General features: G+C 41.8%; 2 protein-coding genes and 1 non-coding gene across 5 annotated transcripts; 2 read left to right on the top strand and 1 right to left on the bottom strand.

Annotated features, from left to right (window-relative positions):
* Positions 1 to 8,138: 8,138 nt before the first annotated feature.
* LOC113920104 (gamma-crystallin B) lies at positions 8,139 to 10,024 on the top strand. Of its 2 annotated transcripts, none has more exons than XM_027590298.1 (3): positions 8,139 to 8,166; positions 8,264 to 8,506; positions 9,684 to 10,024. In XM_027590298.1, the coding sequence occupies exons 1-3, from the start codon at positions 8,158 to 8,160 to the stop codon at positions 9,957 to 9,959; spliced, it is 528 nt and encodes a 175-aa protein (XP_027446099.1). In that variant the 5' UTR covers positions 8,139 to 8,157; the 3' UTR covers positions 9,960 to 10,024. The 2 variants fall into 2 exon arrangements, with proteins under 2 accessions (XP_027446099.1, XP_027446100.1); XM_027590299.1 differs by having other exon boundaries at positions 8,158 to 8,166; positions 8,264 to 8,520; positions 9,701 to 9,969.
* A 2,668-nt stretch (positions 10,025 to 12,692) lies between these two features.
* On the bottom strand, positions 12,693 to 12,800 carry LOC113921141. Its single transcript, XR_003519543.1, has one exon. It is a non-coding gene; the product is annotated as a U6 spliceosomal RNA (small nuclear RNA).
* Positions 12,801 to 17,174: 4,374 nt separating this feature from the next.
* LOC113919828 (gamma-crystallin C) lies at positions 17,175 to 18,958 on the top strand. Of its 2 annotated transcripts, XM_027589605.2 has the most exons (4): positions 17,257 to 17,265; positions 17,373 to 17,615; positions 18,463 to 18,465; positions 18,619 to 18,891. In XM_027589605.2, exons 1-4 carry the CDS (start codon positions 17,257 to 17,259, stop codon positions 18,889 to 18,891), a joined length of 528 nt encoding a protein of 175 aa, XP_027445406.1. The 2 variants fall into 2 exon arrangements, with proteins under 2 accessions (XP_027445407.1, XP_027445406.1); XM_027589606.2 differs by lacking the exon at positions 18,463 to 18,465 and having other exon boundaries at positions 17,175 to 17,265; positions 18,619 to 18,958.
* The last annotated feature ends 3,917 nt before the right edge of the window (positions 18,959 to 22,875 follow it).

Raw genomic sequence — 22,875 nt, 5'->3', positions numbered from 1 at the left:
TAAAATTTTGCCATTTGCAGTGACATGGATGGAACTAGAAGGTATTATGCTAAGTGAAAAAAGTCAGTCAGAGAAAGACAAATACTATATGATTTCACCTATGTGTGGAATTTAAGAAACAAAACACATGAACATAGGGGAAGGGAAGGAAAAATAAAATTAGATAAAAACAGAGAGGGAGGCAAGCCATAAGAGACTCTTAACTATACAGAACAAACTGAGGGTTGCTGGAGGGTAGGTGGGTAAGGGGTTGGGCTAAATAGGTAATGAGTATTAAGGAAGGCATTTGTTGCTGTGAGCACTTGGTGTAAGTGATGAATCACTAAATTCTACTCCTTAATATCTACTCCCTATATCTTAACTAACCTGAATTTAATAAAATCTTGGGAGAAAAACAAAAAATCATAAATAAATAAGATAAATAAAAAATAATTTTTATAAAAAAGAAAGTGAAAAGACAGCCTATAGAATGGGAAAAAAGATTTACATACCATAGATCAATAGATGTTGAGTCAAATATAGAGTCAAATATCCAGAATATACATAAAACAACTCTTACAACTAAATAACACAAAGACAAACAACACAATTAAAAGATTGGCAAAAGACTTGAATATATATCTTTCTGAAGAAGATATGCAAATGGCCAATAAGCAAATGAAAAGATGTTCAACATCATTAGTCCTTAGAGAAATTCAAATCAAAACCACAATGCGATACCACTTAATACCCACTAGGATAGTTATAACAGGGGGGAAGCCCCAGAAAATAACAAATATTGGTAAGGATGTAGAGAGATTGGAACTCTCATAAATTGCTGGTGGGAGTGTAAAATGGTGCAGTCGCTATGGAAAATACTTTGGCAGTTACTTAGTTAAACATAGAGTTATCATATGACTCAGTAATTCTACTTCTAGATACATATTCAAAAGAATTGAAAGGAGTGTTCAAACACAAACTTACCCATGAGTGTTTATAGTAGCACTATTCACAATAGCCATAAGGTGAAAACAACCCAAAAATCTATCAATGGATGATTGAATCAATAAAAAGTGATATATCCGTATTATGGAATACTCTTTGGCCATAAAAAGGAGTGAAATACTGATACGTGTTACAACATGGATGAATCTTAAAAACATTATGCAAAGTGAAAGAAGCCAGTCACTAAAGCATGTATATTATAAGATTCCATTGATATGAAATATCTAGAATAGGTAAGTCTACAGAGACAGTAAGTCGATTAGTCGTTGCTTAAGGCTGGGAGGAATCGGTGGATACGGGAATGAAACTAAAAAGCACAGGATTTCTCATTGTGGTGACAAGCATGTTCTAAAATTGATTGTAGCAATGGTTGTACATATCTATGAACATACTAAAACAATTAATTACATACTTTAAATTGATCAACTGTATGGTATGTGAATTATATCTCAATAAAGATCTTTTAAAAACTAATGCTCTGGGGTGCCTGGCTCAGTACAGCATGAGACTCTTGATCTCAGGGTTGTGAGTTCGAGTCCCACGTCGGGTATAGAGATTATTTAAAAAAAAGAAAGGAAGGAAGGAAGAGCGGGAAGGAAGGAAAGAAGGAAGGAAGGAAAAGAACAAATGGAATCTTTTAAAAATAATGCTCTGTACAGAACCTTAAGTAATGAAGATTCTTTTAAAATAAGAGTCTTTGTGGAAGGAACTTACAGGATAAATTATAAATATAAGATACACATATTATTGAGACGCCTGGGTGGCTCAGTCAGTTAAGTCTCTGCCTTTGGCTCGGGTCATGGTCCCAGGGTCCTGGGATCAAGTCTCATATCAGGCTCCTTGCTCAGCGGGGAGCCTGCTTCTCCCTCTGCCTGCCGCGCCCCTTGCTTGTGCTCTCTCTCTCTCCCTCTCTCTCTCTGACAAATACATAAATAAAATCGTTTAAAAAAAGATACACATATTATTAAAATGTTGTGGCTCTTATCAATTCCAAGTGTGCAGAAGATTTGAGGTTTTGTTGCTAACCTAGCTAAATCAACATGTGTTGTCCTGTAGTTTGGTGACTAATGACATACGAGCTCTGTTTTAACAAAAAATGAAAAACCAGGTGACATGTCTCAACAAAAATAACTTTGTTAACTTAGGATTTGGTTTTGTTTAAATCTGGTGAACTTAGAGGCTTAGAAAACAGCATCTGATCTCACAAAGCTTAATATGCCACAAATTTTCCTCTCTATAAGATAAAGGGTCTGGACAAAATGAGCTCCATGTTTCCTTCCAGCTCTGATACTTTAAGACTCTATTAGGTTTCAAAGTGGGGTATCTCAGTGGTTAGCAATGCAGGCTTTGAGCTCCATAGACTTGGTTCCTGGCTTGACCACCTAACGGCCAGGTGACCCTGAGCAAGTTACTTATCCCCCTGAGCCTCAGTTTTCCCGCCTGCATGATCTTATGTGGAATAAATGAGCTACCCCCTGTAAAGAAGCTAGCATATAGCAGAGGCTCAGTAGGCAGTAGTCATCCCTCCATCAGTTGTGTCTAATTGTGCTATATATATGGACTTTATAAGGAAAACGTGCCAGAATAAATTAGTTGTTTTCCGGAAAATTTCTTCAAGAAAATGTGAACATCTGGGCGCCTGGGTGGCTCAGTTGGTTGGGCGACTGCCTTCAGCTCGGGTCATGATCCTGGAGTCCCGGGATCAAGTCCCGCATCGGGCTCCCTGCTCGGCGAGGAGCCTGCTTCTCCCTCTAACCCTCCCCCCTCTCATGTACACTCTCTCTCTCTCTCTCTCTCTCATTCTCACTCTCTCAAAATAAATAAATAAATCTTAAAAAAAAAAAAGAAAATGTGAACATCTTCAATGTCCCTTTGACAGTCACCCATTACCACTGTCTTAGAAGTCTATACCCATATAAGTGAATAAGGGATTACAGAACATTTTATAGTCAGTTAATGCTGATTTCTTCAGCCTGACAGCAATCAGTCAATTGAAGAGTCCACTACAATTTACTGGAACTCCCGTTAAAGACAAAGACTCTCAGGGTTGGTAGGGACACCACAGGCTAGCTGGATGCTAGGCCTTTTGTAAATTAAAAGAAAAGTTTGACATTGAGAAGTGTGTTTAGGGAAGATATAAGATAAGCACACCTAGAAAGGTAACATCTAAAACAAGCCATTGTTATATGCAGAGGCAATTAGTTTAGGCTTTGGAGGCCGACACCCCTGAGTTCAATTCCCAGTTCCTCCATTTACTAGCTATGTCTACATTTTTGGATTTGTTTCCCTATAGTGATGAGTACTATGATTAGACTTGGGCAGTCAGGGATCTTGGCCTGAACTGGGTGCCTCAGAGAGTCTTACTCTAGCCTCCACTAGCTGCAGTCTTCGCCACAGGACAGGTATCTGTCCCTTTTACAGTCACCCATTGGGGACAAACCCACACTTCTTCTAGACCACATTCCTTTTACCTGAAACTCCAGAATTCCCTCTATATAGATCCTTGTTTCCAAGACCTAAAAGAGTCTTTACCAGGCCTATCCTCCCAAGGACACTGGTAGTCAAAAGGCAGCAGTTTGTGGGAAGTGAAGGGGAGCAAGGAGCATGTGGATAGAGTGTGGACATGAGAGGGAGTGAAAAGAGAGGAGGGAAGAGGTAAAGGGGGCTCTATTTATGCTCTTGCCCCAAATCTCACAAACATTTGTGGAAGTTCCCATAATAATTGTGTTGCGTTGGCTACATGATGTACTTTGTACAAAATTCCTTGTACAATGTCTGGAACATACCACTCTTTATACAGTAGGCTATTTATTATTAACTATTATTATTTTCATCATTGTGAGTCCAGTGAGTGCTATAATGTTTGCTGCAGTTTCAATCCTAACTGCTTAAATGAAAGTAGACATGGCTTCCCTCAGCAGGGTCAAGTCAATGACATGCTGATGAACTCAAAGAGATTTCACTTGGGAGTGGTTACCAGAGAGTCAGGAAAGACATCTGCAAATGCTTCAGGAAAAGCCAAACTGTAAACTAAAACATTTGTGTGGGGAGAGGGGAGAAAAGTAATGAACTATTTCCACTCAGGCTCCTAACAGGCCTCAGGCAACTATAATGGCTCCTACATGAATGATTTTGTTTTTAGAAGAAGACAGGGTTATATTAGAACCATTAAAATATTTTGATCTACAGGTTTATTTAACCATGAGCTCCTAGAGGACCTTAAACAGCTTTCTAAATTTTTGTCCTGATTTAAATAAGGCCAGTTCTTCCAAAGGGAGTTTTGCAGTTATTAAAAACAAAACAAAACAAAACAAAAGTGTATATAACTTTACAGTTAAACTTGGTGTTCAAATATTTCTGATAAAAGGCTCAGTGGCTTCAGTCCCTTAACCTCCCACATAATTAGACCAGGCTGTTGGCTGATAATACAAAGAGACATAACAAAGCCTGTCTTGCAGCATCCAGGACCTAAAGTCTCATTCCATTGATCCATCCATCTTCTAAACTACAAGGAGCCCCCACACTGGGCTCTGCGCTCAGTAGGGAGTCTGCTTCTCTCCCTCTCCCTCTGCCCCTCCCCTGCTCTCTCTCTCTCTCTTTCAAATAAATAAATAAATAAATCTTTTAAAAAGTATAATATAAAAAACCACAAGGAAATAGCTAAGAATCTTCTTTATTATTTTCCTTCACAAAAATGTTGCCTACCACTTTTTCTTTCATTTTTGTTCTTTCTCAGGCCCACTCCCCGTCTCTCTCCCTTAACTGCTCAGAGACTTTAACAGCATAGCGCTGGTGGCACTCTAACACCTCCAAACCCCACAGAAAGGCTGTGCTGCTGTTGGCCCAGGCCAGCCTGGACTTCTGGGCCATTTTTACCTCCCTTCAAGTCCTCCCAGGTCAGCAAGGACAGGCAGAAGCAGAGGGCATCAGAACCAGAGAGAGTGGTAGCTGAGTGAGTGAGAGAAAGTGGCTTCTGTGTCTCTGAACATCCACATGGGTGACCTCATGTGGGAGAGTTCTCGTTCTCCAAAAGAGAATTAGAATCGTGGCTTTTTCATGTTCTTCATGTTTACAGGGCTCTATTTATCCACCTACTTAACTAATAAATCATGATGGGAGATAAAGAAGTGTGATGTGGCCCCCTACTCTTGAGTTCATAACCTTGCTGAGGACAAGGAAAAGAAGAAATTCTATGAGAAAGGCAGAGCAGTAGTGCTAAGCTGGGTGGTGATAAAGTGGGGTAGATGCTCAGAAAAGGGAGAGCCAAGAAAAGCTGGTCTGAAGAGATGTCCTAGACAAGGGACTTAGGCTGCCTAGACTGGGTGATTTGATAAGCTTCTGAGAAGGGAAGGTGTTCCAGTATCAAGGAATGACTCCCTTCCCTCAGCCCAGATCCTCACAGACATCTTGAATTTAGAAGGCAAAATGGGAGCACATTCTCCCTAGTTGGCCCTCCCAGGCTGCCATGATTTAAAACAAACGTTCCCACAGTTTTCAGTGTGGATTATGTCTATTCCTATTATTTCTCTACTTAAACATAATAAAGTTTAATCAAATAATGAGAGCAGGGACACTTCTTCTGACTTGTCCTTTATATATCAACTTTCCTCTTCCACGCTGCTTCAAAGACCTCCAAAGCACTTTAACAGCTATAATGTAATAAAGAATAAAAGTCAAACACATTAAAAAGACTGCACTGGTGATATAGAAATGAGAAAAAAGGCACAATTCTACTGTCAGCCAAATCAGGCCTAAATCACCTGACGGATAGGAAATGTGCACACATATGCACATAAGCATGCATACCTGAGCCTCTGTTATGCTGATGATGAGTCTTGCTTCTGCAGCTGCAGTTCACTAGCGTGGATGGGTGTAGAACAGGGTCTTGTCAATGAACTCATGTTAATGTGTTCTTGGGGGGATTTCCCTTACTGTAGGCATGTTCATTGCAGATTACCTCCTATGCACACAGCAGTGACCACTCCAACCTGCAGTCCTGCCTTAGCTGCGGCAACTTGGCACATGCAAGTGGACAGCAAGAGCTGCATGTGCTGGGCTGGGGCATCTGCTACCAGCAGTGGGTGAACAGGACTCTATCTGCTCTGACTGCACAACCCTCACTGTGTTATTCCTCTTCTTGGCATCTTGCTTCAAGATCACACACAAATGGTAGTCATCATTTGATTGTGAAATCAAAATTACCAAACAGAAAATCTTTGCTAAATTAGACCAAAGCATTTCAGTATATGATATTATCCATAGATCACATTTAGCCTCCATACAATAAGCAAAAGTGTAGACACTATGGGGTCGAAACCCAGAAACACATTCATATTTATTTTTGATCGATGTACCATGAAATTCTATCAATATTACCATCTTTAGCACTTATTAAAATATGAATTATATTTTTTACCACTGGTATTACTTTACAATTTATCATGCACTTTTGAGTTCATTATCGCATTTGATTTTCATCATCACTCCTATTTTATAAACGGGGAAACTGAAGCCTAGGGAAGTTAAGTCATTTTCCCAAGATGACACAAACAGTAACAGAAACTGCAAAAGTGCCTGCAAATGGGTGTAGGCATGGATACCTGAATGTGTTCTCCACAAATGATGCCTATTCAATAATATCATGGTATTTATAAGTACTGGGAAGAAAAATAACTTTAGAGGAAGCACTGTGAGAGCAAGGCATGGGACAGGCAGCGTAGGTGGTCACAGTTAGTGTCACTTGCTAGTGCTTACTCCTCCACCAACCAGTGGTACAGTTCATGAAAGTACCACTCACCCCCCTACCTGACCCAGTCCAGATCCCTGATGGGCTAACATTGGAAGCTGGCTAGACAACTGAGAAGTCTGAGTATAGGCCTCTGACTCAAGGCCTTAGGTGGTAAGCCTATTACATATTAACATAAATAACATATTTTTATGAATAATAACTGTATTTTCCAAAGCAAAAACAATTTAACGGAAAGATTGGAATTGTTTTATGTTTTTACAAGTCTCTTTAATGTCCTACAGCCTCTGGAAAAACTCCACTGTACACCTGTAAAAGAATAAGAGCGAAAAGGGTCAGTAACATCTTGGTATTGTTATGAAAACTGTTTTGATCTTATGAACCTCTTGAAAGTGTCTCAGGGACTTCAGGGGTCCCCATACCACACTGTGAAATTCATACAATCGGGAGGCTCTGTCATCTGGTTTGGGGTGCTCTCCAGCATCTCAAAAGTCTGAGGAAGTAGGTAGGCCATTGGTATTTTGAGGGTTTCTACATTACTCCTCACACTAACTCAAACCACCCTTATCAAGTGGGCAAGAGTCTGTAATGGAGATGAGGAAGAAAGATCTTAGGATGTTGAAGGAGGGCAGGGACAAAAAAAAGCAAGCAGTATTCTGGGCAGCAGAAGGAAGGATTTAGGCTCTCCGGGAGTTGTGAGGGAGGGGAGGAAGGCCTTAGCTGTTTGCTCTCTTTCAGGTCAAAGCCAAGTATTGAGGGTCTACTATATGCCAACCCTCTGCTCTAGGCGCAGAGGCAGAAAGGAATAAGAGAGAATTCCCAGCCTCCAGGAGCCTACAAATTTCTAGTCAAGTAACAATTTTACTCAAGATAGACCCCAAAATAACAACAATGATGACCACACAATCTTGAATTTGAACTAAGCTTTTTGCTTTCTAAAGCACTTTCACAGATTATTTCACTTGATTCCCTCTTCCTTAAGATTCCTTATTATTTAAATTCTGATTTTTAATAAAAGTTAAAAAAAAACCCACCAGTCTTGGAGCAGACTACATCACTTAGTTTAATTACCTTTGAGGAGTCAATTAAGCAGAGTAGGTGACAAAATAAAAGCACGGGGATAGAATTTCGCTCATCATCTTGCTCAACTAAAAGAGTAAAGACTCTTTTCATTTTGGTGGCAACAACAGTTTTAGTGAATCAGAACAACCCGAACCTACCAGAAAGAATGAGAGTAAACCATTCAGCTACACCCAATGACCAGGGGGAGGAGGAGCGGGGAGCTGGCAAATCCCCTTACTCACCGAAATGGGCCCCTTTTGTGTGATTTCCTGCGGAGGCAGCAGTCAGGGCTGCTATATATACAGCGGCACTCCCCCTCGTCCCACACAGCACCCAGCCAACACCTCCTGCTCGCTTGCTCCAAAATGGGGAAGGTGAGTGCCGGGTACCTGAGGCTCAGGATTGGTCCTGGCGCAGCCTCTGCAGCAGGGGGGCCAATCGCCTCATGCTCCCACATCTTCCATTTTGCAGATCACCTTCTACGAGGACCGCGGCTTCCAGGGCCGCTGCTACGAGTGCAGCAGTGACCACCCGAACCTGCAGCCCTACTTCAGCCGCTGCAACTCCATCCGCGTGGACAGCGGCTGCTGGATGCTCTACGAGCGCCCCAACTACCAGGGCCACCAGTACTTCCTGCGGCGCGGGGACTACCCCGACTACCAGCAGTGGCTGGGCTTCAGCGACTCCATCCGCTCCTGCCGCCTCATCCCCCAGGTGAGTATGCCTCTGTCCTCGTCTCTGGTCTCTTCGGAAGTGAAAGCCATGAACAGATACCATTCTTCAACCATATCATTCCAACCAGAAAGCAGAAACTGAGACTGAGCCTACAGCCTGCAGTCCATTCCAGAAGGAGGTCTCAGAGGGGAAGCCATTCTTCATGAGCTCTGTGGTGCTTGCACTTTTACTCACATGTTCCCAGATGTTTATATTTTAAATGTAACTACAAAAATTAAAAAGCCAAAGCCTAATTGAGAAAAGGCAGGACAGAGGGAAAACAGAAGTTGCCATGTGTTTAAGATAGAGCTTACTAAAGTCGTCATTCGAAGTGGTATCCACTCAGAAATAATATATCAAAGCTTCTAGATGCAATCTGGGACTACTTAATTGGTAAAATACGCTTGCTTGCTTTGGCTCACTTTTCTATTGTCTTCTGGTTTTTATTATTAGAGGAAAGGCCAACTCCAAAATGAAAGTTTGAGAATCAGTATTTCCTAGAGAGTAATTTGCACAGTTCTCAGAAGAATGTGCTGGAGTGTGGGAGGCATGGGGTAGAGTGTCATCCAGAGCTCAATGGAGATGATTTTTGCTGCTGAGGGAAATGAAGATGGTGAGTGACTAGACCAGAAAGGAAGCTTAAGGGTCAGATAGGTTGAAATCTGAAGTGACACTGAGGCAATAAAAACAAAGAAAATGTGTCGTCTTCTTTTTTACAAGAGCTCAATAATCTTATGTTCTATGGTGTATGCAAAACCAAAACATTGGTCTTAGAGAAAATAGCTAAATGTTGATTCCTTTTTAGCCAGAGTACTATATCAAATGGGATTTTGCTTTCTGATGACTTACACTTTTCTCTTTCGAGAAGGACCTTCTCTAATAACGTGATCAATTTTATTTGAGACCAACCTTGGCTGCCAAGGACAGAGCCGGGTAGATAGCACTGAAGGGCTGCCAAAGTCTTTCCCTAGCATTGCCCAGAAATCGTTAGAGGCCCGGAAGGGCCGGGGGTGATGGAGGCAGGAAGGCTTTTTAACACTGCAATGTGATTGTTCTGGAAGCAAACCCAGACTCCAGGAACTTCTGGGTTGGTGGGGCCAGGGAGGTATAGGGGCTAGAACTTTAATTTCTCTCCATTTGTGCTCATTTATCTTTTCTTTTCTGTCTGCCTCCTCAGCACGCCGGCACATTCAGAATGAGGATCTACGAGCGAGATGACTTCAGAGGACAAATGTCAGAGATCACAGATGATTGTCTCTCTCTTCAGGACCGCTTCCATCTCAATGAAATCCACTCCCTCAATGTGCTGGAAGGCTGCTGGGTCCTTTATGAGATGCCCAGCTACAGGGGAAAGCAGTACCTCCTGAGGCCCGGGGAGTATAGGAGATACCTCGACTGGGGGGCCATGAACGCCAAAGTTGGTTCTTTCAGACGAGTAATGGATTTTTACTAAAGTATTTATGTTCTCCACTTTCCTCCTTTAGAATGCAATAAAATATTTAGCTTGTGTTTCTGGCACTACAGAGTCCTGCTTTTTTTTTTTTTTTTTTTTTTTTTAATCTATTAGGCCTTAGTAAGCAATAATGGCACTTAACCCAACATAATGACAAACGTTTTCATAATGGGAAACGATGTCTTATAAGGGGGATAAAGTAAAGGATATCATTGCCAGCATTCTTTTAGAGACTAAACCATGTAGACTCAAGGTTCAATTCAGTTGGGCTAAAGACATTTATGGTTAGTCTTAAAAGGATAAATTTGCAGCTACAATGTTAAATTAGTACTGGTTGTAACATCTCAGGTTATCCTTGTAGGTTATCTCCACCATCTTTTCTATATAGTCCAAATCTTAGCTAATGAGGAAAGTCATCTTAGCATCTAGACCCTTCCTTTAGTTTTAAAAACAAACGAGCAAACTGGTCGCCCTCCCCTCTTGCATTCTTTCTCCTTCTAACGGCTGCCAATTCCATGTCAATACCTCATTCCTCCAGGAGATTTTCAGTCCAAATAGGATTCACTGTCTCTTTTATAGAAGAATTTCAGGATTTCTACCAAAAACCATATGCACATAGGGAAACTCAGGCTCCTGTCTCTTCAATAGGAAGTAAAGAATTATGACTATACCTGGAAAGCAATACTAAATAGAGAACAAGGAATTGACATTTTCTGGAGACATTTGTTTGACTGTATATGTGTTTCCTTTGGGGATGTTTATCTTCCAGAAGCAAAGGTCGAGTCCAAGTCCCACGTTCTAAGACACTTTGTGGGTTGTAGGTAAAGCCAGATTTGAATCCAGCAGCCAAGACAAAGGGGAAACAAGATCAGTTCCATAACTACGAGAGCCCATGAGACAAATAAACTAATTATCCAAGACTAGCCTAACTGTTCCCAGTACTGAAACCTCAAAGAAAGTCTTCGTGTAGGTCCTAGTAAAAAGGGCACTGAGCAAACAACATCCCTAAAACACCCTGCAGTAATTAAATATGGTTCTTCGGTCTGTTTCTTACAAAGTTTGACAATGAAGCTGATGGTTTCAGGTCAAAAGCCATCTAAAGTACCCCATTCTTTGAGATTCTAATGAAATGGCTGAAATGTCATCTCACATGGAGCGGGAGACTTGTGTACCCACATTCTCTGACACATACGTACTCCATGTCTCTTGTGATTCTGGAAAGGGAATGAGTTATTGATGCTTTCCCCAGTCACCCTCCACTCTGAACTCCTGCCTTGTCATTGAATGAGTCATCTTGTCCTCCCCCATGTGACCCACTCCATGTGTCTCACCAACTCAGGTGGGAGACATAGCTCCTTCTCCTGGAGCTCCTGAACCATCTCTCACATAAAGCATTCATGCGTGCAGCCAGCTTCATTACAGAGATTGTGGGAGGAGTTTAGATCACAGCAGTACAACAATATCAAATTCATTATTACATGGCCATGCTATAAACAGTCTGTAAGCTCCAACCTGCTGCTAGGTGGCCTGGTCTTCTTTCTCATTCTTGCTCCTCTCTCCTCTGTTCTTAGCTGTACCCACATGGGTGTTTATTTTTTATAGTCTCCTTCCATCCCATGCTTTCCAGGGCTCCATATCTACCATCCACGTGACTCCTGAACGGAACAAGCATCTAACTTGTTGCTTAACCTGAGTCATTTTTGAGAGCGAAAGCATGTGCTATTAGAGATTACATCAGGGCAAGAGGCATGAACCAGGAGTGTTCAAGGCTAACTGGTTGCACGTGGTTAAGCTATTTATAAGAGTTCTTTCCCTGGAAAATAATCAGATTCTTGAATTATTTGGTATTAATTATTCCTAAATCCCAGTTCTTCAAACTTTAAACTCCCAACACTAGTGGTGGCTTCCTGGAGACGTTAGCCAGAGTTCTCTGTTTGCCAGTAGTAACATATCAGACATAAACTGGAAAGCCAAAAGCTTCTTGCAGTGCTGAATTTTACTTTATTTGCTTGGTAGGCATGAAATCGCAGACTTCAGACATGGAAATGATCCTGAAACACTTGAACCCAAAGCACATAAAATTAGAGATCCTGGCTGCCACTGATCAAGTTTCTGTTCTTGAAAACTGTGTTTCCAGGAGTGCCTGGGTGGCTCAGTTGGTTAAGCGTCTGCCTTCTGCTCAGGTCATGATCCCAGGGTCCTGGGATGGAGTCCCGCATCAGGCTCCCTGCTCAGCGGGGAGCCTGCTTCTCCTTCTCCCTCTCCCCCTGCTTCTGCTCTGTCTCTCTCTCTCTGTCAAATAAATAAATAAATTCTTAAAAAAAAAAAAGAAAATTGTGTTTCCATCACTGGGGAAGAGGCAAAGAAAATGATATCCTCCCTCTAATCCCAGCATTAAAAACAATCAACAGAGGGAGGTAACGGTGGGGGGTGAGCAGAGGAGGAATACGACCAAACTAACTCCTCACCTATGCTTCCTCCTTCTCTCCCTCTTCTCTCAAAAGTACCCGCTGGAACCTCAAAGAGGTGAAAAGGTCTGAGATGGAAGCAGCCTCCAAGAGAGGAATGGGAGAAGGGATAGATACCCTACAGGATTCCTCCTAACCTTTTCCCCATGAAGATGAAAAAACAAGTCAAGATAACCCCAGGGTCAGCCTATATACCTTATATACACCAGTATTTCCTGTATATCCTACTTCATAATGAGTCCAGATTTTAAATCTTTTTTTTTTTTTTAATATGGACTGCTTCAAGAATTTACATGTCATCCTTGTGCAGGAGCCATGCTAAATCTCCTCTGTATCACTCTAATTTTAGAACGCATGCTGCCAAAGTGAGCACCAGATTCTAAATCTTTTCCTTCCCTTTATCCCTCTTTTCTCCCTTTGAACCTATAATGTCTTCTGGTCAATCTAACCCTATATAAGACCCACCCAGCAAAGAAACTGAAGTCATTCCATAAAGAAGTGCCACGAACTGCTATATTGTGTTACACGCTCAAAGGGTGCTCCTCATTATGGCCTCCCTCTCCGGTTATCCTGCCTTGATGCCCCGGGGTTAGGTCCTGAGGTTGCTATTGTCTTATTCCCTCCCTTCCAGACTTTAGGGGTTCAAAGCTTCTTGTGGGTTTGTTAAAGCAAAAATGACAATCACAACCACCTGTTGCTTAAACGAGAAGAGATGTTCCGCTTTTCACACAAGAGCCAGTTTGATCCAAATGCAATGCCGTAGGAGTTAAGCAGAGGTAGATCATTGGTTGCCCTCTCCCTATCTTCTTGTCATCTATTGGTCAGTCACAAAACACAAGCTGAGAAAGAGAACCAGAGGCTGGTGCTACGACGGTGATCCTTGGTATCTCACCCAGCCTCCTTGTTTGGGATACTTTGGTCTATGTAGCTGCCAACCAAATGACCTTATCTCATTTAATGGAGCTTGTGGATGATACAAAAGCTACATTAGTTACTAGGAAGCAGGAAGGTGGATGTTAAGGTCAACTGCTGGCTGGACCTGAGGCACCAGGAACACTCTGAAATTGGCCACTGCTGTTGTAGTATTAATTTGACATCTCAGGAAACAGAAAAATTTGACAGAATTACCAAGGAACAGAAGGTTTTGGGGAGAACACAACATTCCTGTTTTCTCTCTTTTGCTTACTCATCTCCCTTGTTATAAAGGCCCATTAAATAGATCAAATGCAGAGTGCTTGTGTCATCCTACACATTGAAAGTTGCAAATACTGAACTTTGATGTGACTGTGTATGCCAGTTGTGCTGAGCATTCAAAATAGGTCCCATAGACTATTACAACAATGGATTTCAGACTAGGGAGTAACATTCATATCCTCCAGGCATTTACTGAGTAGCCTTTATGTGCCAGTTCATTTTGCCACTTAGTGGGAATACAGAAATAAAGATGGAATAGTTCCTGCCCAGAAAGGGGCCGCCCTCATTTATTTTAAGAAACTGATGTCTAAACACAATAGTTAGATAAGTAATAATTACCATTAGAGTGGTATGAGCAAGATGCTTGATAGAGCCAAGTTGGCAGTATTAAATTCAGCCTGGAAGATTAGGAGAGGTTCAAGAAAATCTTTACAGAGGAATTGATACCTGAGATGAACCTCTCTCTGGGTGAAAAATGCAGAACTGATATCTCAGTGAGAAGGATCAGTATACTAAAAAACAGGAGAAGGATAGCATAAACTTCCAGCTTTAAAATGAATAGTTTCTGGGTAACCAATGTACAGCATAATGTGTATAGGTAATAATACCGTATTATATACTTGAAATTTGCTAAGAAAAAAGATCTTAAATGTTTCCACACACACACAGATATTAATTATGTGAGGTGATGCAGGTGTTAGCTAACACTATGGTGCTAATCCCCTTGCAATATATAAATATATCAAATCTGCATGTTGTATACCTTAAACTTAAACAATGTAATATTTCAATTATATCTCAGTAAAACTCGGGGGGTAAATGAGAAATGTGAAAATAACATTGTGCATTGGGAAACAAGTGATTCGATGTGACCCATGGGGAAGTCTGAAGACAGAGGATCTCAGGTCAAGTGTGCCATGCTAAGGAACCAGTACTTGATTCTGGAGGCAATGGGAGCCAGTGAAGGGTTTCAAGCAGGTGAGTGGCCGTCATAGTTCAGGCTGCTATAACAAAAATACCATGGACTGGATGACTCAAACAAACATTTCTTTCCCACAGTTCTGGAGGCTGGGAAGTCGGAGATCAGGGTGCCAGTAGATCCAGTGTCTGGTGAGAGCCAGCTCCCTTGTTTGCAGACTGTCTTCTCATTGTGCCCTCACCCAGAGACAGGAAGCAAGCTCTTTCCCATCTCTTCCAGTGTCTAAGGACACGAGTCTTATCATGATGTCTCTACCCTCAGGACCTAGTTATCTCTCAAGGCCCCATCTCCAGACATCATGACAGTGGGGACGAGGGTTTCAGCATATGAGTTTGGAGGGGACACAAACATTCAGTCCAGAGCAGTGACATGACTTGATGTGTTCTGATTCTGCTCACCCTGGCATGCTGGCAGAATGCAGTTTGGAAGAAGGCAAGACTGGACAGAGTCCGGAGACTGTGGACAGTCCAGCTGAGATATGATGAGAGTCTAAGCAAGGCAGCTGCAGGGCAGGGTGATGGGGAGGGGAGACTGGGGAGGTAGGCAAAGGAAGGGAACACAGGAGTCCCAGGAAAGAAAGAGAAAGATCTGGAAAAAAACAAGACTAAAGTTTAGTACTCTGCATTTTCTAAGCCCTTCGCCTCCTTTCCTGTCTAATCAGCACTATCATTTAAGTGCTGGTATTTCTGCTTTGATTCTCTCATTATGTGCATATAAAACTTTGTAGAACAAAGCAGAGAGTTCTTCTGCCTGCATGTTTAAGGAAAATAATGTGTAAGTGCTAATAAAACATTAGCTGGGGATGCCTAAACCATGCTTTCCTTACCAAAATTAAAAAAAAAAAAAAGAGGAAACCAGACTAGTGTTTTTTAAAGTTTGATCCAAGAACGATTTGGTGCTGGTTCGAACTACAGATTCCCGGGTCTTCCCTAGCATCTAATAATACAAAATCTTGAGAGAGGGTAGGACCTGGCAATTTGCAGTTTTAATAACATTTCTTTATGCACACTAGAGTTTGAAAGCCACTGGATGATTTCTAAAGTACCCTCCATGTCTACTTTTTTTTTTTTTAACCAAAAAGTGGCTTCATAGCAGAGACATTTTTCAAGCATCTTTGAGAGGACTGACTATGTTTGAGAGAGATAAATAGGCTGACGTCCTCCTTAGCAATGTCGCACTATTACTAACACCGAACATTTACTTAGTGCTCATTTGTGCCAAGTATATGCCAAACACATTATACACATAATCCATTGACTCATGTCAATGTCCTTCAGCCAAAGACCACCCGAACACCTGTCACAAAGCAAGTTGGGTTCTGTACTTGTTAAGAGGAAGCATGGGGAGCCTCAGCAAAGGGTGTTAGCAAAGGATATTGTTATAGGATTTGTACTTTGGTTCGGTGACTTTGAGAAGAGCCTAAAAGAGCAGGGCTTCACTCTAAACTGGATGTTGTCAGAACATGGGGGTAATTTTATGATTGGATATCTCAATAAATCTACTCATGGGGAGGGGAGCCTAGAAGGATAAAGCTGCAGTTGATAAAGAAAGAGCAGTTAATCATCTGGGCTGAGAGAGGGGGTGTTTGGAATTGTGTGGGTGGCACGGTAACTTTGTTTTTGCTTGTGCTTAGACAAAATTATGAAGTGGCCGTATTTTGTCTCATTGCATCAGAGTCTCAGAGTAACCTTGCCTGAAGTTGGTATTCTGGGAAATTGTTTATGTCTAACAGAGGAATAACATGGCTTAGCTCTGAATGCCAGGCCAGCTTCTGAATGCGCATACCTCTCTTTGTTTTTTTCCTTCTTTCTTTTTCAACTTACTATATCCCATGATATAAGTACTATGAAATAACTCAGGCTCCGGGAGGCTATATGGCTTGCCAAGTTCATGTGGCTACTAAGTGAACATTCTGAGTTTACAAAGTTTTACTGCCTCCCCCCAACCCTGGAAAAGGGAAAGCACTCCAAAAAAGCAAACATTTCTCAGCTTGGGACCCAAAGACCAGAGAAACTTTCCCCTTGGTTCCTATCACAAGCTGACTTCCAGGGCTGATTTCTAGTACATGAGATAGACCCACCCAAGGAGGAGTTAGTAGCTATGTCTTAAAGCATCAGGTCACCACAATCAAAACTAGCAAAGATCAGAATCCAGATCTGTGTCCTGCACTAGACTGGCAAATCGTATAAAGAAAAAAAAAATTAAGTTACAGTGACCTCTGCCATCAAGTGTTTGTGGCATTCTACATCACAGACAGCCCCTGGAACTGGGGAGCACTTCTATAAAGGCATAGATTTTCCCCCAGAAAATACATGGAGCAGAATGGAATCATATCAGTAGAGACATGAATTTCGGGTCAAAAGTTCAGATTGATGTGCTGATAAATTTAGAAAACACGAAGAATCCAAATAAAAGCAAGTCTAGGGACTCAACTAGGACGCATCCAGAACAGCGTTAGAATATACCAGAGAATGAGGGCAAACTCCACAGGCATTTCCACTGAATGCGGCACGTAAAAGGGATCCATAAAATCCCCTTACTCACCGCCGGGGGCCCCTTTTGTGTTGTTCTTGCCAACACAGCAGCCCTCCTGCTATATAGACCCGCGGCGCTGCCGGCCCATCACACTGAACTGGCACACCGGTGTCAACCAGCCATGGGGAAGGTGAGCGGGATGCGAGTTAAGTAAAAAGAAAAAAAAAAAAAAAAATGCCTCTCTGCCAGATCCGTTGGGAGCCACTGCTTTAACTGGGAATCACTCTTCCTTTGCAGATCACCTTCTACGAGGACCGCGGCTTCCAGGGCCGCTGCTACGAGTGCAGCAGTGACCACCCGAACCTGCAGCCCTACTTCAGCCGCTGCAACTCCATCCGCGTGGACAGCGGCTGCTGGATGCTCTACGAGCGCCCCAACTACCAGGGCCACCAGTACTTCCTGCGGCGCGGGGACTACCCCGACTACCAGCAGTGGCTGGGCTTCAGCGACTCCATCCGCTCCTGCCGCCTCATCCCCCAGGTGAGCGCCACCTGATTTCCATCCGCCTGCCTGCCGGTCCTCACCGGATTAGTGATGGCAGTGAGGGTGAGGGAGGGTTTTCCTTTAAAAGCACCTAAGGGGTAGAGTGGGCTTGAACTACTGCCTAAGCCCAGATAGAGAAATGCACAAAAACAGCAGAGCATACAAGAAGAAGTCACTTATGGGAAGGGTCAGTTTTATTGTTAATTTTTGCTACCGTTACGTCCATTACAAAGTTGTCTGTAACCAGTGTACTCTCATAGTGGGATAGAGAACAAAACGTGCCAACGGGAAGCTGGTTGGACATAAGACGGCTGTATTGTGAACAGATTCATTTTAAAAACGTAAAATTGTAAAATTGTAATTTTAAGTAATAGTAAAGAATTGATGCTGAATAACTTAGATGGGTTCCACTACAGACTAGCAAAAAATGGAAACTCTCTTGTTAACAGAGGCTATTCAGAGTTTGTGTCCAACCTTGGAAAAAGGTAGTTGCCTTAATTTGGGAAAGCAGTTGAATTCTGGTTCCAAGTGACTATTTAAGCTAATTTTCACTGAAGTATGTGATTTTTAAAAGTCCAACTTTAGTTATAAATTTATATGAATATAAATTTGCGAGATAACACTCATATTATTCTAAAAAAAGATAATACTCATATTAAAAGAATATCAGTCAAAATACTTTCCATCCCCCCCCAAGATATACATTTGACTTATCACCTAGGAATTAATGGAAATTAGGGAATGAGGAGGCAAGATATTTGAATTCTTGATGGACACTAACCCAGACTTTGAACCTCTTAAATTTTACATTTCCTAGATATGAAATAAAAGGTGAGAAGGCAAGCATGTATTAAATGCCAGTAGAACACAGCTCCATGCACGGCATACTCAGCAACGTCAGGGTCTCGGGTTTTTACGTGGGTGATCTCATGCCTCAACCTACCAAGTTCATTTGTTGTTTGGTTGCTTTTTCCTCTCATTCTCTCGGTGGACCGGGCAGACAAGCTCCCACAGGCTGCGGCTGTATGAGAGAGAGGACCACAAAGGCCTCATGATGGAGCTGAGCGAGGACTGCTCCTGCATCCAGGATCGCTTCCACCTGAGTGAGGTCCGCTCCCTCCACGTGCTGGAGGGCTGCTGGGTCCTCTACGAGCTGCCCAACTACCGGGGGCGGCAGTACCTGCTGAGACCCCAAGAATACAGGCGCTACCACGACTGGGGGGCCACGGAGGCTAAGGCAGGCTCTTTGCGGAGGGTGGTGGATTTATACTAAAATAGGTTCACACTACCATTTTCTCAATTTGGAACCTAATAAAGTATTTAGTCTGTATTGTTGGCAATTGCTGACTTCTGTTTTTCTTTCACTGTTGTGCCAATTAATCCACCTGTAAATGCTCCCTGTTAAAGGCTGAGGAGCGAATAAGTGGGGAGGGGTCAGTTCCGGAAGCTCCGCAAGGTAGAATGAGTCCAAAACAGGCTCAGAAGTAGGGGTAGAAAGAGGAGGTAGCCTGTGTAAGAAAGAAAAGGAGGCCAACACAGCAAGATGGGAGAAGGTGACTGACTGGTGAGGAGGGAGGCAGTCAGTTGAGGGCCCTGAGGAACAGCATTCCAGGAGCTTCCTTCGGACCCAGCAGGTGACTGGAAGCCATCGAGGGTCACAGATGAGCGGTGGGGAGAAGCCCACCTGGCAAAAAGCCTGATTAGACTACATAAGGAAATTGTAGTATTGTTTACTTTTGAGCCCAGGATGACGTAACTAATGTCAAAGCTGCCATTGGACATTGCCATACTCTTGGACCGGTTGAAGATCCCCCCTCCTACTCTAAAATGCCTCCTGACCTGAGTGCACCCCTGGCCAATATATCCCCTGGACCAAACCCTACGTGAAGTGCAGCTAGTTCAGATAAATTAATGAGATATATGTTAATATTTTAAATAGACTTTGATTTTTTTAAGGATTTTGTTTGTTTGTTTGTTTGTTTATTTGAGAGAGGGAGCAAGCAGCGGGGAGGAGCAGAGGGAGAGGGAGAAGCAAGCCCCACACTGAGCAGGGAGTCCAGCATGGGGTTCAATCTCAGAAGCCTGGGATCATGACCTGAGCTGAAGGCAGACGCTTAACAGACTGAGCCACCCAGGCGCACTTAAATAGACTTCAGCTGAAGTTGAAAATCTGCTTGCTCACAAGCAAAGCCCTACAAGTTAAAAAAAAAAAAAATTAAAAATTTTTTCATCAGTGGAGAGTTAATTTATTTTTAAAGTTTTTCCTCCAAAGTAAAACCTCCTATAATCGTACTACTTTACAAATTCTATAAAGAAAGAAGAGAGGGTCCTTCTGATCCCACTCTTCATTGCTAACCCTTCTTTACACTTGGTGGGCACCCTTCTTGAAGTTTTTCCTTCCTTATATTGACATCTCATGAAACATGCTTTTTATTTATTTACTTATTGGCAAATATGGAATCATGCTGTACATATTAATCTGCAACTTGCTTTTAACATGCAAAATGATAGAGACATAGATCTAGGTCAGTACCTTATTCTGTCTAATGACTGCATTATTTCTTATTTGAAGGCTCCCTAGATTGTGTTACCATTGACCCATTGGTGACTGGGCTTGTCCAACGTTCCTTTTATAATCAAGGCTATAAAGAATATCATTGCACATACACCTTTATCTATACATACCATAATTTTTAGAAGCTAGAGACCTAGAAGTGAGACTGCCCAATGATAGCACAATATATTTTTAATTTTAATAGACTGCCCAATTGTTAGCCACCAAAGATCCTACCTCCTTTGAGTTAGTATCTCTACCATTTACTAAGCACCTACCATAGGCCTGCCATATGTAGCACTGGGGATTAAAAAAACAACCAAAACAAATAAAAGGCATTGTCCCCACCACCACAGAGCTCTACACAGAAAGAATATGAATTCTCACACTAAACAGTAAGCATGTAATCACTTTTTAAAGTCAAGTACTTCTCAAGTACTAAATAATACATATGTAATCACTTTTATCAAGTACTTTTATTTAGTACTTTAAAGTCATCCCAAGACAAATTTCTGGGGGAAACAAATGCAGTAATATTTATTTACATATTTCTTATGATACCAAATGGCTTAAATCATGATATCAAATCAAATGGTTCTCAGTATTTTAGATTTCCCAGACCAGTTCTCTTTAAACAGACCAATACAGGATTGCCAACTTTTATTTCGCCAAGCAAGGACCTTTAAGATTAAAAACAAAACAACAAAATCGTAAAACTAAGCACCATCTACTCATACATTATTTTATAAAAATAATAACATTTTTATAAATGTTATTTATAACATAAATGTTATTTAATAACAATAACAAAAAAAGAACATTTACAAAAGGACATTTTAACACCCCCAAATACACAAGTTCCTAATAAAATATGGAATTTGTTCTGCTGTATAGTGTTTTCATTTGGCAAAAACTGAGCAGAGTTTGAAGACTCTTGATTGAGGTTGCAGCTCAATACCTTCAGGGGCCAGAGAGATGATGTACATGAGCAAGACAACCTCCTTTAAGACCACAAGGAGTGATGAAGAGTATGGTGAGCTGCAGAAAGCGCAAACCATCCCAAAGCATCATGGAGAACATCTAAACATTGTGCCAGCCAAATAAAATAACATCCCAGTTCCACAGCCCTCGGAGCTGCCAGTTCTCATTTCCATGCTGGTGTGAAAGCTGGGGAGAGCCACCACCGAGCACAGCCCAGGAGTTCCCAGTGTACCCTCTCCCCCCATGAGATACCTTGGTCTCATGGTAAGCCCACAGAACCCAAACACAGAGCTTGGAAACATGAGGTGACGAAACCCCAGCAATGACTACAGTGAAATTTTCTCTCCATCCTAGTGGAATGAGACTTAGATTCATAAAATATTTTGAGCTCTAGGAAATAAGGGAAGTCGTATTTCTTATATACTTCATTTTATAGACTGACATTTACAGCAGCTACAGAAATCTTTGACCCTACATGCAGCAAAACTCTAACCTGAACTCGTGCCTTTTGCCTTTACCTTTGTTTGAAACCACCTGAATATTTAGGAGTGACAAAGGGTTACTTGCCAGACTAGAGCTCAGGATGAGGGTGCCTGACACTTACCTCTTATTCTCCTTCCAAGACGGTCCCCATCAGTCATTCCAGGCAGCTTGTATAGAACTCTGCCTCAGGGCTATAGGCGTAAGGATTCTCAAGTCTTAACTTCTGCTCACTTAGCACACTAAGTGTAACTTGGGGCTCCGGTCGAACACACACTTGTCAATGCCGGAATTTTCTGTAAAGCGTTAAAATCAAGCCACATTTTGGCCCATGCCATTCATTTTTCAGCTTGATGAAAACTGTGAGTTGTTTTTTTTTTTCTTTTTCCCTGTTTCTTTCCCCAGGCTGAAATAAAGCCTTTTCTCTTCCTAGTCAATGAAAAAACCAAACGCAGAGTCCCCTTGTTGTGGCCCTCCAGATGTATCCCAAATTTGTAATTGCATGTCAGCTATGGTAGTGGCAGTCCCCACAGCCATACCCCTTCCCACTCCGCTAAGTGTTCTCTGGGACTCTGCATTTGCTTCTTTCTCATGTTTTACTGTTCTTATCGATCAACACTCTCCCCACAGAAACAACTCTGAGCAAAATGGCAATTTTAAAAATTTTATTTTGTTAATTATTGTTTTTTAAATTTGTAATTAAAATGATTATTTTTTTTATTCTTTTGATTTGGGCAGCTTATTTTCCACTCCGTAAACGGAAGTAATTTTGCAAACATATGCCTATCTATAGTGGATAACAAGAACTGAAATCATCATATTGCACATAGTTGGTGTTTTATTTATAAATACCAACTTACAAAGACTTATGACCCAAAGTCAAGACAAAGTATTTCCATGAGACAACACAGGACTGTGAATAATTCTTTGAACATGAAAGAGGCTAAAGTCATAGGTCATCTTCCACTCCAGTGCTCCTTCCAGTCCATCAAACTATTATCTTCCAGGCTAATAAATACTTTCTAAAGTCTTCCTAGAGTCTCAGCTTCCAGATTTATTCCTTCCTCTCCCCATTTTTGCTGTAGCTCCTCTTTGTGTTCATGCAATTAATCTCTGCTGAGTCAAAAGCTTTATGTACTCTTGTTCCCCGAGGAAAAGGTGTATCTAGATTCCTCCTAAAAATGGATTTCTTAGGAATTTGGTTTTATTTTATAATAACCTGAGAGGTAATTGATTTTTGTG

This window comes from Zalophus californianus, chromosome 3, assembly GCF_009762305.2.
Source record: "Zalophus californianus isolate mZalCal1 chromosome 3, mZalCal1.pri.v2, whole genome shotgun sequence".
NCBI lineage: Eukaryota > Metazoa > Chordata > Mammalia > Carnivora > Otariidae > Zalophus > Zalophus californianus.
Note: the sequence above shows the minus strand (reverse complement) of the source record. Positions and strands in the feature narration are given on the sequence as shown.

Coding starts and splice junctions, on each gene's coding strand:
- LOC113920104 (XM_027590298.1), top strand. Junction 8,507..9,683: donor CCTGCCGCCTCATCCCCCAG/GTGAGTATGCCT, acceptor CTGCCTCCTCAG/CACGCCGGCACATTCAGAAT.